Source organism: Bos mutus, chromosome 10 (assembly GCF_027580195.1).
Source record: "Bos mutus isolate GX-2022 chromosome 10, NWIPB_WYAK_1.1, whole genome shotgun sequence".
Classification (NCBI taxonomy): Eukaryota; Metazoa; Chordata; class Mammalia; order Artiodactyla; family Bovidae; genus Bos; species Bos mutus.
This window is the reverse complement of record NC_091626.1, coordinates 10,012,411-10,032,029: the sequence shown is the minus strand read 5'-3', so window position 1 is coordinate 10,032,029 and position 19,619 is coordinate 10,012,411. Positions and strand designations below refer to the sequence as shown.

General features: G+C 38.2%; 1 protein-coding gene across 4 annotated transcripts in view; it reads left to right on the top strand.

The window, feature by feature from the left end:
- HOMER1 (homer scaffold protein 1) overlaps positions 1-19,619 on the top strand; it is a 134,354-nt gene that overhangs the window by 36,207 nt on the left and 78,528 nt on the right. For all 4 annotated transcript variants that reach the window (XM_070377266.1, XM_070377268.1, XM_070377265.1 and 1 more), the window contains exons 2-3: positions 10,960-11,116; positions 18,063-18,194. In XM_070377266.1, the coding sequence (XP_070233367.1) occupies positions 10,960-11,116; positions 18,063-18,194 (289 nt within the window). The remainder of the gene's footprint in view (positions 1-10,959; positions 11,117-18,062; positions 18,195-19,619) is intronic.

The following is a 19,619-nucleotide window of genomic DNA, read 5'->3' as shown; positions in this document are numbered from 1 at the left end:
GCTAAGTCACTTCAGTCGTGTCCGACTCTGTGCGATCCCATAGACGGCAGCCCACCAGGCTCCCCTGTCCCTGGGATTCTCCAGGCAAGAACACTGGAGTGGGTTGCCATTTCCTTCTCCAATGCATGAAAGTGAAAAGTGAAAGTGAAGTCGCTCAGTCGTGTCCAACTCTTAGCGACCCCATGGACTGCAGCCTAACAGGCTCTCTAACTATTAGCTGTGACTAGAGGAAACTTGATCAGATGAAAGTGAGAGTCACTTCCAAGCCTAAGGGCTGTTGGAATGAGAATTGCAGAGAGAAATAGAGTGGGAATGGACTGGTGGCATTTACTATCTGGAAAGCACCAAGGAGGATAACATATTTGAGAAGACAACTGTGTTGTTTCTTTGGACCTCTAGTTCAACATTAAACATGTTTTATATGTTAAAATCATTTTTTGATGATAAGCCAGGAAAAATTTTTAATGACTCCCCAGTTAAAAGTTTGACTAATAAACATTGCTACTCTCCTCCTCACTTCTCCATTTTGAAGTATGTCAGAAACAATTTGGTACAAAAATATAAAAATTAAATTTGAATGTTTACTAGAAAATTACTTATTTAGAGTTTTTAAGAATGTGCCGCATGTATTAACAAGAGTTAAATTCTCATTACCAAGAGGCTATTTCCTTAGATTTCCCTACTGTATTCTGTGAGTTCTCAGAATATAGCATTATTTAGTGGAAATCATCTGGGGAAAGAAGAATATTTAAAGTCTAGTGTAATTGAAAGTACAGTGCTACTTTTAAATGTAATTGAGTTACTGTATATTTTAAAATACCAAGTATTTTATCTGAAATGAATAGGATTTTAAATGCGCAAGTGGGACAGGATGATGTCACTTGGAAGTTATTTAATAAATAGCAAGGTTCTTTGAGTACTGAAGTTGTTGCTTAAATATATACATTGAGTGGGTTTATTCACTCTTTTCCTATGAATTTGAGCACATACTTTTGATCTTTTAAATGTAGCTACTGATTGAAGTGCCCAAAGAAAATAAGTACTATAATCTTTTAATAACTAGTGCTGTGGCTTAATGAAAGGGCTGAGATTGATTAAAAAAAAAAACCTCTTAAAATGATGGCTGGTGTATGAGTATAAAACAATGTTACTGTTGAAGTATAATTATATAATTTAGTAATCTTAAACTCTTAATTGAAAATGTTAATTTATTTGATTATAGTTTCTTTAGATATGCTAATTAAATCAAATACTTGATGTCATGAAAATATTTCTGATGCACAATTTTTATGATAACAATGATTTTCTTAAAAAATCTTTTATTTGAACGTGTACTTAACCGGTTCAAAGACCAATGAATTCAGATCATACACTTTTAAAAAAGATTCTTCCAGAAAAGCCATTTTGTAGTCATTGGTGTCACATTTTAAGTCAGTATACTTATGTTATAGCAATGTCCTTTACAATTCTGTATTTGCTTTGTAGTAAACTTGGAAGTTTAAAAAAACATGCGAAAGTGAAATCTCTCGGTCGTGTCCGACTCTTTGTGACCCTGTGGACTGTAGCCCACCAGGCTCCTCTGTCCATGGGATTCTCCAGGCACGAATACTGGAGTGGGTTGCCATCTCCTTCTCCAGGGGATCTTCCCGACCCAGGGATCGAACCCAGGTCTTCCTCATTGCAGGCAGAGGCTTCAGCTTTACCATCTGAGCCACCAGGGAAGCCCTGAAAAAAAACCAAACAACACAGCGGCCTTGTTTTGGGTGCATCACTAGATGGCGCTGTTGTGGTGCAACTGTGCGGGTAGCCATTAGTAGAATAAACTTGGCTTTACTTCAGAGTAAGCCTGTGGTGTTTGTGTTTTAGAGAAAATTAAAAATGGGTAAGTAATCACCTGTTACATAACAGGTAATAGAAACACATAGTTGGTAATATGCAGTCATAATCTTTGAGCAGCATCAACTCTGTTAGTAAGATTTCTCTTAGAGGCATTGTGTTGTAAGTAGAACTGGGTGGTGGGGTTGGGGAGGGTTTAAACCAATTACCTGATAACCCAGTGGAATTACAGTTTATGTTATTAACTAGCATAGGACAGTGCTTTTGAGGAAATTCCAGTGCTTGAGCTCCAGCTTGTCTGAAGACATACTGTGCTGAAACCAAATTCTTCAGGCATCACATTTGAAGTTAAATAGTCATTAGCGTCCAACGACTCCTTGCCCGTATCCTTTTGGCCTTAGCAAGTATTGTACAGCTTTTCCTTCCATTTCAAATTCCAAAAATCAAGCTAAAGGTGGAATGCTCTTTGTCCTACTTCCGGTGTATTTACTTCAATGAAGGAGGGAAGTGGACATTCCTTCAGCACTTGCAGACCCGTAGTCAGGCACCCTTGAGTTTCTGCTCCTCTCCTCTCTTCCTTTATTCTCTGTATGAATAAGAAGAATGCTTTCATGCATGTACTGTTCGTTGAGTTCCAAGCTAAAAATTGTCACTTGTTCTGTGATTCTTTGGCAGTCTTCGATAGTGATCCCTAAAGCATTCCTTTCTTAGTGTTAACTGAGATGTAAGTGTAGCTTCCTCCACTGTGCCACTTAAGAAGGTCTTTTAGTCCAGTTCGTTACAAGTTTTAAAAGTTAAATAGTACTTAAAAGTTTGTAAAGGTGTAGTTTGCTTTCTCATCTCTTCCTTCATCTAGCCCCATCCCCATGGGCAGCTGCTTTTACAAATTCTGATTTTTATTTCTCTTGGTAGTGGCCTATGTAGCTCTAATATGCTGTTATACTGCTATTTCTTGATTAAAAGATTTGGATACTAAATCCTTATAGCAGAAAGTCAATTAATAATGAACTTTTATGATTTCCATATTTCCTCCACCCATCTCAGTCAGTCCTATAAATTTTCCCATTGATTACCTCTACAGTATTAAATGGGGCCCTAAAAATGTAATTGTGTGTACTGTGGGTCTGTGTTGCAAAGTTAATGAATGACCAGTGTGTAGCTAGACAGCCAGGAGAACTGGAAGACCACCAGTCACATCTTATGGGGGAACATGTTGTTTCAGAGTTTACTATATGTACACCTCTTTCTTCAGTTACCATTTGTGTGATTTTTAAAATGACAATTGCCTGGAATAACTTAGAAGCTTGTTTTATCACATAAAAAGCCTGGAGGCTGATTCATTGAGTCAATGACATAATCGAGGAACCAGATTCTTGATTTTTCCATCTACTCTGCTTCACAATGTTGGCTTTCTTCTCAGGTTAACTGCCCTCAGGCTTCCGGGTGGCACTCATGGTAAAGAACCCACCTGCCAATGCAGGAAACACAAGAGGCATGTGTTCAATCCCTGGGTCTGGAAGATCCCCTGGAGAAGGAAATGGCAACCCACTCTAGCACTCTTGCCTGGAGAATCCCATGGACAAATGAGCCTGGTGGGCTACAGCCCGTGGGGTCACAAAGAGACACTACCGAGCGACTTAGCACAGCACTAGCTGCCCTCAAGGTCCTAAAATGACTCTTCAAGGCTGGGTGTCACTGCAAATGCAATATTATTCAAGAGAACATCCCTTCTTATGTGTGTATCTTTTTGTGGGTGTATCCAGAAGCTTCCAGCAAACTTTCCCTGGTTATCTCATTATCCAGAACTACTTAAGGGATTTATTCCTAAGCAGACTTCTGGCAAGGAGGATGGAATTGCATTGATGATCTTAGTGAAGCTCACAGACGTGTGGAGGAGGGTAGGGAGCACCGTCTGAGGTGTGCTGGAAAGAAGCCAGGAGGAACAGTTCGTGGATAGTTAGCCAGCAGTGTCTGTAACATCAAACTCTTCATGGAAGGTATCATCTACCTTGTTTCTTATCTCTCTGCCAGGCTACTTTCTTTTGAAAAATTAAGTAGAAAGTCTGGGAATTGTTTGAAATCATAACTTTCTTTATGTCCACTTTGCTACAATATGTAATTGTACTTAAATTTCTGAAAAGGATATTTGTAAGCTAGGTATTAAAAGAAGACTAGGAAATGTATAATTACTCTCTGTTCCCTTGAGCTTGGTTGTATTTACTGGACCCATACTTTTACACTTCCTTAGAACAAAAGTCCATTGGGCAATCTCTTAATATTTGCAGTAGTATAAGCTTTAGTAGTAATTAAAAAAAAAATCATCATTGATTTTTCTTTTCAACTAAAGCTATCCAAATGACAAATGTTAGCTTTTTGTTTTATTCCTAGATCTAGAGCTTTTATTTTTCTTGGCAAATAGTTTTTTTGTTTTGCTTCAGTTTTTCATGATCTCCCTTTCTTATCATACAGATAGATGCCTGAGAGTTAAATGCAATAATTGTTTATGTTAATTTTTATGAGTGTAAATAAACTTTATTTCTGAAACAAAATTCTGATTTCACTACATTTTCCTCAGAGCCATCTAGTCTTTACATTCCTCTAATTTTCTACATCTGTATCAAATTGTAGAGTTCATTACTGTATGTAGTACTTATAGAATTTTAGCCCATGATTACGACATTCAGAATTCTTTTTTTAAGCATTTTATTTGTCTATTTTTGGCTGTGCTGGGTTGTCTTTGCTCTGCGAGCTTTTCTCCAGTTGTGGCGAGCAAGGACTACTCTTGGCTGCAGTGTGAGGGCTTCTCATCCCCATGGGTTCTCTTATTGCAGAACACAGGCCCTAGGCCCGCGGGCTTCAGGAATTGCAGCACACGAGCTCAACAGTTGCGGCTCCTGGACTCTAGAGCGCAGGCTCAATAGTTGTGGTGTGTGGATTAGTTGCTCCACGGCCTGTGGGATCCTCCCCAACCAGGTATCAAACTCATGTCTCCTGCATTGGCAGGTGGATTCTTTACCCCTGAGCCATCAGGGAAGCCCAGGATCTCCAGAATTATATTATATATAATATGTATTATATTATACCAAATTTTAGAGTTATTTTATGAACCTTCTGGAAAATACTCAAGTAACCTCTTTTAACGGGTCATGAACTACTGATGGAAGAAATTACACAGTAGATGATTCTCTAAGATTAAAATGTGTGTGTGTGTCTCTCTCTATGTTTGTCTGTGTTTAGTTTTGTTTCTCTAAGCTCATTTAAAGCATTCCCTGCCAAAACCTATTTGCTTTTAAAGTTGATTTTTAGATTAATGTTTAATTTCTTAGGAGAGTTACTCTGTGGTGTTATATAGGACTAAAGGCCTCGATTTTGTGTTATGCTTTATATATATATATTCTAGTAACAGTAATGTCAATAAAGATGGTAGAATATATAAATTGGCTTTCGGTGAGATGTATTTACCCCAAAATTTATCTTTCCATTCTCATATTGTAGTTATAAATCTAAGTCCTATGAGATGTTACTGTGTTCCATGAAGAATTCTGGGGTTAGATCATTTTGCTGCATGCTGGGTTGGTTATTCAGGGTTAAATGGATTTCTTTACTGCAGGACTTCTTAGAACTTTATATTAACATGCTTTATAAATGTTTCAGAGTGGGACACACACGATATTTGCAGTACTTATTTAAACATGGAACACTCAGTTCTAGGACTTTTGTTCCATAGACCATACTTTGGAAAATGCTGGTATTTGATGCAGTTGGTTTTGTGTGAATTGTTATTAAGGAAGTAGTGTGTCTAACCTTTATTTACGAGTGCCATCCAGTTTATTTGAAATAGTATTACCACTTGAACACTTGGGATAATCTGTGTCAAGTGCTTTTCAGATCCTTTAAGAGATAAGAGTTTTGAAATTTCAGGTATAGCTTCTCTACTGCTTTCTGCAGCTTTTCTCTAAAATGAAATTTATCTACATGCTTAATATTGATATGTATCTTAAATAGACTAGTGATAATCTCTCTTAATGATTCTCAAAACTTTTCACTACAGCCTGGTTTTCTCTGTTGAGCCCGAAAGTAACATTTTGAGTTTCCTTCCTGATAGTTTTTACAATGCAAACCCTGTACGCTTTTGAACTTGGTCAAAACTGAGAGCTCATCTTTCCCTCGTCAAGCAACCCCCAGTTCCTGACTATATTTTCTGTTTACCGTCCTGCCTAGTGGCACTGTCTTCTTTTCAGTTACCCAGACCAGAAACCCAGGAGACAATTTCTTAACCTTGACATTTTTGGATGGATAGTTTTTTGTTGTAGGGTGCTGTCCTGTGCATTATAAATATTTAGCAACATCCCTGGCTTCTTCCCATTAGAAGCCAGTAGCAGTCTTCCTCAGCTATGACTGTACAAAATGTCTCCAGACTTTGAGAAATGTCCCCTGAGAGACAGCTCACTCCAGTTTGATGAACCACTGCCCTATATCCAAACTGTTACTTAATCATACTGTTTCTGCTTTCTTAACTTACCTTTAATCCCTTTTCATTTCTTAATTCCACTCCCTAACCTCCTATCCTTTTTATATTTATTTTTAATACTTGGGATCCTTTGTAAGGTTCTGACTAGCATCCCTATGTCCAATGTTCAGTTCAGTTCAGTTCAGTCGCTCAGTCCTGTCCAACTCTTTGCAAACTCATGGACTGCAGCACTCCAGGCCTCCCTGTCCATCACCAACTCCTGGCGATTACTCAGACTCATGTCCATTGAGTCGGTGATGCCATCCAACCATCTCATCCTCTGTCATCCCGTTCTCCTGCCCTCAGTCTTTCCCAACATCAGCGTCTTTTCAAATGAGTCAGTTCTTCACATCAGGTGGCCAAAGTATTGGGGTTTCAGCTTCAGCAGTAGTCCTTCCAATGAATATTCAGGACTGATTTCCTTTAGGATGGACTGGTTGAATCTCCTTGCAGTCCGAAGGACCCTCAAGAGCCTTCTCCAACACCACAGTTCAAAACCATCAATTCTTCGGCGATCAGCTTTCTTTATAGTCCAACTCTCACATCCATACATGACTACTGGAAAAACCATAGCTTTGACTGGATGGACCTTGGTAGGCAATGTAATGTCTCTGCTTTTTAATAAGCTGTCTAGGTTCGTCATAGCTTTTTGTCCAAGGAGCAGGCATCTTTTAATTTCATGGCTGCAGTTACCATCTGCAGTGATTTTGGAGCCCCCCAAAATAAAGTCTGTCACTGTTTCCATTGCTTCCCCATCTATTTGCCATGAAGTGATGGGACCAGATGCCGTGATCTTAGTTTTCTGAATGTTGAGTTTTAAGCCAACTTTTTCACTCTCCTCTTTCATCAAGAGGCTCTTTAGTTCTTCTTCGCTTTCTACCATAAGGGTGGTGTCATCTGCATATCTGAAGTTATTGATATTTCTCCCAGCAATCTTGATTCCAGCTTGTGCTTCATCCAGGCTGGCATTTCACGTGATGTACTCTGCATATAGGTTAAATAAGCAGGGTGACAATATACAACTTTGATGCATTCCTTTCCCGATTTGCAACCAGTCTGTTGTTCCATGTCCAGTTCTAACTGTTGCTTCTTGACCTACATGCAGATTTCTGAGGAGGCAGGTCAGGTGGTCTGGTATTCCCATCTCTTGAAGAATTTTCCACAGTTTGTGGTGATCCACACAGTCAAAGGCTTTGGCATAGTCAATAAAGCAGAAGTAGATGTTTTTCTGGAACTCTCTTGGTTTTTGGATAATCCAACAGATGTCGAAAATTTGATCTCTGGTTCCTTTGCCTTTTATAAATCCAGCTTGAACATCTGGAAATTCATGGTTCACGTACTGTTGAAGCCTGGCTTGGGGAATTTTGAGCGTTACTTTGCTAGCGTGTGAGCTGAGTGCAGTTGTGTGGTAGTTTGAGCATTCTTTGGCATTGCCTTTCTTAGGGATTGGAATGAAAACTGACCTTTTCCAGTTCTGTGGCCACTGCTGAGTTTTCCAAATTTGCTGGCATCTTGAGTGCAGCACTTTCACAGCATCATCTTTTAGGATTTGAAATAGCTCAACTGGAATTCCATCACCTCCACTAGTTTTGTTTGTAGTGATGCTTTCTAAGGCCCACTTGACTTCACATTCCAGGATGTCTGGCTCTAGGTAAGTGATCACACCATTGTGATTATCTGGGTCATGAAGATCTTTTTTGTATAGTTCTTCTATGTATTCTTGCCACTCTTAATATCTTCTGCTTCTGCCAACCCACTGTCTTCAGTGCTACTGAATTTACTGTTCTAAAATGCAAAGCTATTCCCTATTTACATGTCTCAGTAGTTCCCAGCAGGTACCCTCATGAACTGACTTCTCTATCTCTAGCCTCATTCTTCAAAGTTACTCACACTCACTGAGGTTCATGCTACACTTGCTGAGATACTGTGCCATGGTTTCAGGCTCTTCTTAGGCATCAGCTTCTCCATAGTAGCCCTTACCCACTTACTTTCAGAGTCTCTATCATGCTGAAGAGTATTTTATTTGTTTAACGTATCCATCTTCCCACACCAGGTTGAACATGTCAAAGGCAAAGACCATCTCTCTCTCTCTCTCTGTTTTATGCATGTAGTAGATATTCAGTAAAAGTGTGTATCACCTATTTGTGTGCCCTGATACATATGGTATCACCCTCATTACTTCTTGAAATTCTCTTCACTGTTTATCAGCTGTAAACTTATTTTCCTAGTCTTTATCATCCAGATGATGATGGCTAGGCTTTTGATCACAGAAATCTTTTTAAGAAATCAGAGAAGAATTGAAGAAAGCAGTGTGTTTAGTTGATGTCAGATGTCATTTGCTTGTAAAAATAGCTAGTTTACCCTAAAGACTTTTATTCGGAATGGGATTAAATTGAGTGGAATAATTGTGCAGATTAATTACACTGTGTGAATTAATATAGTGTGAAAGTATTTGTTGGACTCAAACTGCATTTCCATTGAACAAGGATTTGATGATTAGTCATATAAGGCTTGCAAAAGCAATATCATTGTCTTAACAGTTTTACTTTTTTGGAAAACATATGTATTAGAAAACATGCTTATATCAGCCTACACTATCTAGAAATTTACCCCCTGTCAAATGAAAAAAAGAACTATCAAGTCAATAAGAACAAGTGGCCTATTTCCCTTCTTTATGTTTCTTAATAAATAGAATTCTGTGTGAATGAATTTCTCTATGAATCAAAACTAGTAGCACTCTCTAAACTTTAATTACAAGATGAGAAAAGAGAATCAGAGGTTGCAGGACTTCTGGACGATAACCCAAATGTAGCATCAGCCTCACTGTGAAAGTCAGAGATTTTGAGGATGGGAAAGGGAGTAAGACCTACTCCTAGTTTGGAAGACTTCAACTGGTGTAGTGTGTTGCCAGATCATTCATAATTATTTCTCGAGTGAACCTGTGTATAATGGCAGTTAAGCCAGAAGTGATGACTTCCTGCTTCATTTTTTTAGGGAGAGGCATAAAATGTATCACTCACTTCCTTTCAGAAGTGATTCTTTCATAAGAACAGTTGTTATAGAGGTTTCCAGAAATAAAACTGGGAAGAGCCTGGTTACATACAGGAAAAGTACCTCCCTTTCATAACAGCTGTCTGAGGGCTAAAGTAAATCACAGGAGGCATATGTAGCACCCAGCCCATTATTACTAATCTGAAGAGTCATTTTGCCAAAGACCAAAATTTGCCTTGCCTGTTTTCTAATTTCACTGTTTTCGATACTCTCTTTTCGTGTCTTTAAATTTAAAATTGGATTTTTTTTTAATTCTTTAAAATGAAAAATTTAAACATACTTAATTTTAACTTTACATAGTACCAGTTAAAATTCTCCTTAGGACCTTAAGCTGCTTTAGGAAAGAAAAGTGTTATGTAAGTGACAGAAACAATTGGACTCCCCCCAAATTTTGGTCAATGCTTGTTACAAGAGAATTTTTACTGAGAACTTGGAAAATTTTGCTTTATAATGGTTCTATTACATGCAGTTTTTTTTATGCTTGTTTTTTTCAGACTGTAAAAGAAATCTGTAATGATCATATTTTGAATATATATTTTTGAATAGTTTTGGTTCTTGAAATTGTAATTATAAAAACCTCTATTTAAGGCCTTACTTGATCTAGGTAAAAGATTCTGTGATGATGGATTAGTTTGTTTTCCTTGTATTTTTCAATGTAGTAGAGATTATATTGAGTGTAAACTTTCCCAGTAAATTCCTCCCCAGAATTAGGTAATTTTAAATGGTAAAAACTTTTAGCTTAGTGACAGCCACATATAAGATACTTGTATTTTAATAGCACATCGTCAGTTCTATTTGTAATGGTTTTGTTCTGCAAAGACACCACAAACACTGAATTAGTGATATTGAACCATCGTCCTGAGGGAGACACAGGGTTAGGTTCCTGTGAGCCTCAGGTCACATTTTCATCAGCCAATCAATAGCCTTCTTTGATTATGTTTCTATTTAAAGACATCCTATTTAATATATATCATTGATTCATTACCATTAACCCTTGGCCAAAAGCACTCATGCCTGAACAAAGCTTATGTAACATTTTTTCTCCATGAGGCACATCACAGTCTGCTTGTACCTAAGAACAGACAGCACTCGGCACTGTGCTTGGGGGCCGTTTGAAACAGTGCAAGTACCAACAGAAAGCACAGAGATGCGGACTTCAGGGTGCCGAATAAGTTGCAAGAAGGATACTTGTTTATAGTATGAGAGCTGAAACAAGAAGGCTGAGTAGTGCCTTGATCAGCCTCAGGTGGAGCATGTGAGGTCACTGGCAAAGACCAAGAAACTGCCCCAAGTAAGGAGTTTATGGTAACAGATGCACTTTATGGAGTAGGCAAAATCTTGGATACAGAATCTTCAAACAATAAGGATTGACTGTAATTGTTTTAAAGAAGCGTATGGTTGCACACTTCCAGAGTATTCAGATCTAAAGGAAAGTTTCTTATATTTTCAAGGATGTGGGAGTTTTTGGTTAAGACGAATCACCCTCACAGTTTTCATGTTCTCTTGTCCAGTGGAATCAAATTGGCTGCTTTCAGCCCGTCATTTTGTTTTCTCCCCTGCAGGGAACAACCCATCTTCAGCACTCGAGCTCATGTCTTCCAGATCGACCCAAACACAAAGAAGAACTGGGTGCCCACCAGCAAGCATGCAGTTACTGTGTCTTATTTCTATGACAGCACAAGAAACGTGTATAGGATAATCAGTTTAGACGGCTCAAAGGTAAGTTCCATTTACTTTAAATAACCTTGCTGTTTTGCTTTATACAGTATTCACTATACAGTATTCACTTTAGTTTTATTCAGAAGATTTTTATCTACAGTAAAATAAAACATTTTCATTTCAGTTTTTAAAACCTACCTTTTAAAAAACAAAATCGATCAGTAGGGTAGCAACTTTTAGGGTAGCAACTTTTTCATCTACTAAATTACTTCGATTAACCACCTGATATATATATATATATTGAGTTGAGGGCTCCCCCCATGGCTCAGTGGTAAAGAATCCACCCGCAGTATAAGAGACACAGGCAACATGGGTTTGATCCCTCCTTGGTCAGGAAAATCCCCTGGAGGAGGAAATGGCAATCCTCTCCAATATACTTGCTGAATCCCATAGACAGAGGAGTCTGGTGGGCTACAGTCCCTGGGGTCGCAAAGAGTCAGACACGACTGAGCACTCATGCATGCATGCAGGCATATATTGAGTTACACGCTAAAATATTCTACAAATTTGATTTCAGTATATTTGGTAAGTACTCATTGCATATCTGTTCTGTTGGACACTGTGCTAAGTGCTTGGAATAGACGCAGTTTCTACTCTTGAGCATGTAATCTAATGAGGAACTAGACTTCTTTTTAGATATACTTCTATAATCTAATAGCAGTTCAAAATTCCTCAATCATAGGAAGTCTTTCTATATTAAATTCAGTATTCAACAATAAAGTCAACATCCATTATTCAGAAGAGAAATGAAGGGAGAAGACCTCTTTTTATTTTTTAGGAGAGGCAGATAGTAAAATGTTTAAGAGCATGGACTGCCTAGGTTTATATCTCAAATCTACCATCCACTAAGTTTTTGATTTGGGGCAAATTGTGTGTTAACTTCTCTGTTTCATTGTTTTCACCGCAGTAGTGGTTGTAAGGATTGAGTTAGTATCTGCAAAGCGCCTGGGTAGCTCAGTGCCTGATGGATAGTATACCCTTCAAAAAGGGAGAAATTCCATTTTTTCCTCAGTGAATTTTGAATAATACATGTAGATAAATACCAGACACTAATTCCTGGATATAGTCTGTAAAAAGATGAGGCCTCCATCCTTCTCATTCAAGCTTTCTTAATGCCATGAGTCTCTTCTCCTTCAAGCTTTCCTGATGTCATAAGACCTTTCCATTCCTAGGAAATTTTTGCAGTGCAGTGTAGAGATAAGACCACAGAATCTGGAGCAGGAACATCTGGTTTGAATATTTACTTTAATACTTCCTAACCACATGACCTAGAACAAGGTATTTAGCGTCTTCATGTCTCAGTTTTCTCATCTGTAAGAAAAGAATTAATATAAAAAACTACATCATTACACCATAGGATTATTGTGAAGATTAAACAAATTAATTTAGGCAAAGACACTTAACGTATATATGGTAATCACTATACAAACACTGCTATTGTTACTATTAGTAGTATTAGGCTTTTAATTACATACTGTGTAGTGTTTGAGGGAATAAAAGATAGTTTAATTTAATGCTCAACTTTTCAGTCTGTTTTGTCTGTGTGCTCATCCCTTATCTCCTTAACTGGGTTATAGGACCTCAGGGCTGTTTGTACTTTGTCTTGTACGTAAGTAACTAACATGTATTTATTTGAATAATTGGTCCTCTTTTCATTTTTACTCAGGATTTATAGGACTTGGGAAATAGCAGCAATTAATTTCTGTGAAGTTTTCTTTAATGAATAATTTTGCAACATTTTGGAACTTTAGTGAAATTAACAGATGTTAATTATAATCTCAGACCCTAGAATGTTAAAGCATTTCTTTTCCCTGACTTGAACCTTCAGTTCTGTGTAACTCATATTTGTCTCTCAGCCCAAATAACAGATGAGATGTGGTTATTAGAGAGGGCAGTTAAATGGTATATAAAAGTATAGTAGGCCCAAGTCCATTGTGATTAAATAATCCTCATGTGTTTTTCTTTCTGAAGCAGTATGAACTATTGCTTCTGTCATTTCCATTTTTGAATGTACTTTGCAGCTTGTAATTATGAGGCTCTTATATAACTCAGTGAAAAGGTTTGTTTTGTTTTTTTTGGTTTGTTTCATTTAAGAAAATCTACCTGCTATACCAGAGTTATGTTTTCTATCACATTTTCCATTATCTAGTTATTTTTTAAACTGATGCTATTAACAAAACAATAGAATGAGAAAGACTAGAGATCTCTCCAAGAAAATTAGAAATACCAAGGGAACATTTCATGCAGAGATGGGCACAATAAAGGACAGAAATGGTATGGACCTAACAGAAGGAGAAGATATTAAGAGGTGGCAAGAATACACAAAAGACCTATACAAAAAAGATCTTCACGACCCAGATAATCACGATGGTGTGATCACTTACCTAGAGCCAGACATCCTGGAATGCAAAGTCAAGTGGGCCTTAGAAAGCATCACTACGAACCAAGCTAGTGGAGGTGATGGAATTCCAGTTGAGCTATTTCAAATCCTAAAAGATGATGCTGTGAAAGTGCTGCACTCAAGATGCCAGCAAATTTGGAAAACTCAGCAGTGGCCACAGGACTGGAAAAGATCAGTTTTTATTCCAATCCCAAAGAAAGGCAACGCCAAAGAATGCTCAAACTACCACGCAATTGCACTCAGCTCACACGCTAGCAAAGTAACGCTCAAAATTCTCCAAGCCAGACTTCAACAGTACATGAACCACGAACTTTCAGATGTTCAAGCTGGATTTAGAAAAGGTAGAGGAACCAGAGATCAAATTGCCAACATCCGTTGGATCATCCAAAAAGCAAGAGAGTTCCAGAAAAACATCTACTTCTGCTTTATTGACTATGCCAAAGCCTTTGACTGTGTGGATCACCACAAACTGTGGAAAATTCTTCAAGAGATGGGAATACCAGACCACCTGACCTGCCTCCTCAGCAATCTGTATGCAGGTCAGGAAGCAACAGTTAGAACTGGACATGGAACAACAGACTAGTTGCAAATCGGGGAAGGAGTACATCAAGGTTGTATATTGTCACCCTGCTTATTTAACTTATATGCAGAGTACATCATGTGAAATGCCAGCCTGGATGAAGCACAAGCTGGAATCAAGATTGCTGGGAGAAATATCAATAACCTCAGATATGCAGATTACACCACCCTTATGGTAGAAAGTGAAGAAGAACTAAAGAGCCTCTTGATGAAAGAGGAGAGTGAATAAGTTGGCTTAAAACTCAACATTCAGAAAACGGCAGAAAACGGCAAAGATCACGGCATCTGGTCCCATCACTTCATGGCAAACAGATGGGGAAACAATGAAAACAGTGACAGACTTTATTTTGGGGGGCTCCAAAATCACTGCAGATGGTGACTGCAGCCATGAAATTAAAAGATGCCTGCTCCTTGGACAAAAAGCTATGACGAACCTAGACAGCTTATTAAAAAGCAGAGACATTACGTTGCCTACCAAGGTCCGTCCAGTCAAAGCTATGGCTTTTCCAGTAGTCATGTATGGATGTGAGAGTTGGACTATAAAGAAAGCTGATCGCCGAAGAATTGATGGTTTTGAACTGTGGTGTTGGAGAAGGCTCTTGAGGGTCCTTTGGACTGCAAGGAGATTCAACCAGTCCATCCTAAAGGAAATCAGTCCTGAATATTCATTGGAAGGACTACTGCTGAAGCTGAAACTCCAATACTTTGGCCACCTGATGTGAAGAACTGACTCGTTTGAAAAGACCCTGATGTTGGGAAAGATTGGAGGTGGAAGGAGAAGGGGACAGCAGAGGATGAGAAGGTTGGATGGCATCACCGACTCAATGGACATGAGTCTGAGTAATCGCCAGGAGTTGGTGATGGACGGGGAGGCCTGGAGTGCTGCAGTCCATGGGTTCGCAAAGAGTCGGACACGACTGAGTGACTGAACTGAACTGAGCTCAGTTGAATTAGTACAGTTCCCCATAGAAGTAGCTTTTTGGTTAAACACTGGTAGTTGATTTGATGTAGCCAAATGAACGAGTTTCTTCTTTGTACCCTCGCTTCTGTTTCTGCACAGCACAGTGAGCTGGGAAAACTTTTAGGTGCTCCTGATTAGAAAACGTCCCTTGGTTTCTCACGTAGGGCCTTTACTGTGCATGTGAAGTTTGCTCAAAGGTTTTCTAATCCTGCTGCCGACATCGGCATGGCCGGGGGCCAGAATCAGGGCACTATATGTCAGTGGCGACCCAGCATTTCTACTACTCTTCCTTGAAAAAAAGAACTATGGGATTGAGAGACATAGGTATTAATTTTAAAAAACTAAATTTTTAAAAAGTGGATTTACAATGGTATTCTATTCTAAGAACTCTAATAAATTATTTTAAATGCAGAATCATCTATTATTTTAGAATTTTCTTCACTGATTAAAGAATCCCAAAACAAGTCATATGCAGACAAGGAAAGATTCAGAAAGCAAATTAAAATGGAGCTCTTAAACATAAAAGCAGAAAGAAGTTAATTTGAAATAGCAAAAAATAGGTCAGTAACCAGCAGCAGCAGTATAAAGAACCCTCCTGCCAATGCAGAAGATGCAGGTTCGATCCCTGGGTCGGGAAGATCCCCTGGAAAAGGAACTGGCAACCCACTCCAGTATTCTTGCCTGAAGAATCCCATGGACAGAGGAGCCTGGAGGGCTACAGTCCATGGGGTCAAAGAAGAGTTTAGACTTAGCGACTAAACAACAAATCAGCAGCACACGGGTCACGTCCCTTACATGCTTTATGAATCCTGTGGTTGCCTCACTGTGTGAGAGTTATTAGGATCAGCTGCAAGATACCTGTGTGTATCCTTGGAAACCCTCAGATCTCAGTTGACAAGTACCCCCCTCGGTGAACCCTCAGGGACCACCAAATCTAGCCTTGGTCTTCCTGTCTCTCGGGCTTTATCCCATCCTGGTCTGTGGTCTTCTCAGCACTTACTACTCTCTGAAATCTCATTGCTCAGCTACTGGTTTGTTTGTTCATCAGCCAAGTCTTCTTGCTCTAGAATGTAATGCATAATCATGTTGCTTCTCACTGTTGTATCTCAAGTTCCTAGAATTGTGCTAGGCATTTAGTAGTACACACACAAAAAGTTGCATATTCAAACAATTCCTTACTATTAGTATATTCTTTCCCACTTAATCTTTCATTTGATGACAACCCTGTACATTATGCCCTTTGTGACCAAGTGGCTCAGACAATAAAGAATCCGCTTACAATGCAAGAGACCTGGGTTCCATCCCTGGGTTGGGAATATCCCCTGCAGAAGGGAACGGCAACCCACTTCAGTGTTCTGGCCTGGAGAATCACATGGACAGAGGAGCCTGGGGGGCTACAGTCCATGGGATCGCAAAGAGTCAGACATGACTGAGTGACTAAGGCCACATGTTAGAGCAATTGTTAGCTACATTTTATAGGATCTAGAATGACATGCTAGGAAAAACAGCTTTTGAACCAAAGGGTAAGGCAATATATTAGTATATAAATTTTGTCAGAGGTAAAAATGCTTATTGAGAAGAAGGGCTTTCATGTAGCAAAAGATAACATGACTACTGTCTGAGAGAAAGCAAGGCACTACACTCTTACTGTCTACTTTAGTAGGACAGGTATCAGGCACTCATTATAACTTCATCAATACCTCATAGTGAATAAATATTTACATTTTTACTGTTCATGTGGTATACAGATTTAGCTATGTCCTGAAAATGCTTCATTTTTATTCAGAATTTTATAGTGCACCAAGTAACTGCTTATGGATTTGATAACATATCTGTTTTATTATCACTGAGATCACTTTGTAATCTCAATCTCAATTACAAAGTCATTAGACATTTTTTTTAAATTTTATTTTATTTTTAAACTTTACATAATTGTATTAGTTTTGCCAAATATCAAAATGAATCCGCCACAGGTATACATGTGTTCCCCATCCTGAACCCTCCTCCCTCCTCCCTCCCCATACCATCCCTCTGGGTCATTCCAGTGCACTAGACTTCTTAACTAAAACTGATTCTACCCTTTAGAAGTACTGGCAGAAGGACTGAATGAACTTAAGTTAATGTGGTAAAGGACAGTTGAAATTCATTAAAGTGATCAGCAAAGTTAATATTTAATAAAATAATGCTAATTTTCTAGCCTGCCAGACTCCTCTGTGCTCTCCAGGCAACAACACTGGAGTGGGTTGCTATTCTCTTCTCTAGGGAATCTTCCAACCCAGGGATCAAACCTGGATCTCCTGCATTGTAGGCAGATTCTTTACCATCTGAACCAACAGGGAAGCCCAATACTAGTTTTCTAAGGAACTATATTATAATAAAAAATGATAGTGATTCTCATTAACATGATTTTATACCACTTTATACATCAGCAAAGTATATATTTAAGGGTTTGTTTTGCTCTTGAGTAGAGGAAAACTTAGTAAATGACTGAAAATCTTTTCTGTATCACAGTATATTTCAGGTAAGTTGGCTTTAAGAAAATTCTTGATGGATTTTTAGAAAATAGTTTTCAAATAAAATTTGGTGTCTTCATTTTTGTAAGACGCTGTGGGGAGGGAGACTTTACTTTTAAATAATCAACTGCTAAAACCTTACTTGCTTCCAATGAACATCACCTAGAATTAATAGGTAGTAATCCTAAATGTTCAAAGAGAAGACACTGACCACATTATAAACTCTTTAAAATTCTCTGCATTACAGGAACATTTATTTTGCTTGTTAAGTGTTGAAATTTGTGAAAGAGTACCTTTGTATTTATGGTTCTATTATTACCATATTTCCACATTATCACTTATAATGTTAAAAACTGTTTCTCTAACTCTCTTCATATACTTAACATTGTGGCTCAATAGGAATCCTAAGTTTTTATCTAACTGAGTAGTCCTGTGCTTGATTGTCTATTTGCGAATTTTTGGCTGGTTCCTCATACTTATTTTATTTTTCAGGCAATAATTAACAGCACCATCACTCCAAACATGACATTTACTAAAACATCTCAGAAGTTTGGCCAGTGGGCCGATAGCAGGGCAAACACTGTTTATGGACTGGGGTTCTCCTCTGAGCATCATCTTTCGAAAGTAAGTTAAATCATAAGATCCAAGTGGAAATCTACATCTTCTGGTCAGACATCTGATAAATGTAATGGAAAATGGAGAGTATAAAATGTAGGAGAAATTTCTTTGGTATTCTCAGAATGACTGTCGTGACTTTAGAGCAAGAAGTGAGAGATTAGATTCCACTGTTAACTGGAAACATTGTTGTATACATTAAATACAGTCACCATTGATTGCATGTGTTGTATTGACATTTGTGTGGTTAACTAGGTATGATAGGAAATAAAAGGTGGGAATTATCACTTTAATATGGACTTTGCTTGGTGGGTAGCACCTTTGATTGATGTTCAGCAATATAGGTAAACACCAAACTCTTCTGAATTGTGGAAACTCAAGCTGATAGTGGTATTTCAGCTTTTTGACATATAAATTCTGTTTTATGCTTTGTTTGGGTGAGAATAACTCTGAGCTCTCTGATACAACAGAGAGTAAGATCTAAGAGACCCTGAGGAGTTCTTGGAACCAACCAAGTAAATTGCTATGGCTAGAATGGCTGAAAAAATACAGAGCATCACCTGGGCAAAATATTGGGGAAAAAACAGTTGTCCTGCATAGAAGCAAAAAGCCATGAAGTGTTCATACCAGCAGCATCTTGAGTTCTTGTGGCTCTCACAAAGAAAGAGCTTATAAGAAGAAGGAAACAATGGCAGGATAGCAAGATGATCAAGGGGATGATTGCTCACCTTTATACTTCACATTTAGTGCTCACCAGACCCAGAGGGTTATGTTTACAACTTCTCTGTTTGAAGTATGCAGTTAAAAGAATAACCCTACGTCTGAACCATATTTTATGTATGCTTTGGTACACGTCAGATCCGATGACCTGGGAACTGAAATTGCTCAAGTGCAGGGTGAGCAGGCTTTGTTGGATGCACACTGTTAATACTTAACTTAAACCCCAACTGTTCATTATAGAAATCATTTAGATTCTTAAAAATCAGTTCTTTTTAAAAAATCTTACACTTTTGTGAATATTTATTGACTTGGTTATAATTAGATAGTTCAGTAGTTAAAATAATCTTTCTTTCCTTTGGTTTTAGTTGTAAAACTTCCTGAACGTTGTTTTCAAGTGCTTTTGTTATCTTTTCTTTAATATAAATTAGAGTTGAAAGCTCAGTTTTACAACGGTTTTAACTTTCATCTTGATGACTATAAGTCATTCTCTGTAAGATAATTAAGACAAACAAGTGTTGCCTAATTACGTTTCTCTTACACCCACCATATTCTCCAAATACATTTCTTGAACTGTGGTAAAAGTATGAGTTTTAGCCTCAAAGTATTTCAGCAAAGCAGGGACATAGGCATCCAGTTAAGCGTTGCCCCTCCATAAACAATCCCCTCAGGAAATTACACATTTATTCTAATATTTTTGCCATTACTCAGAACCTT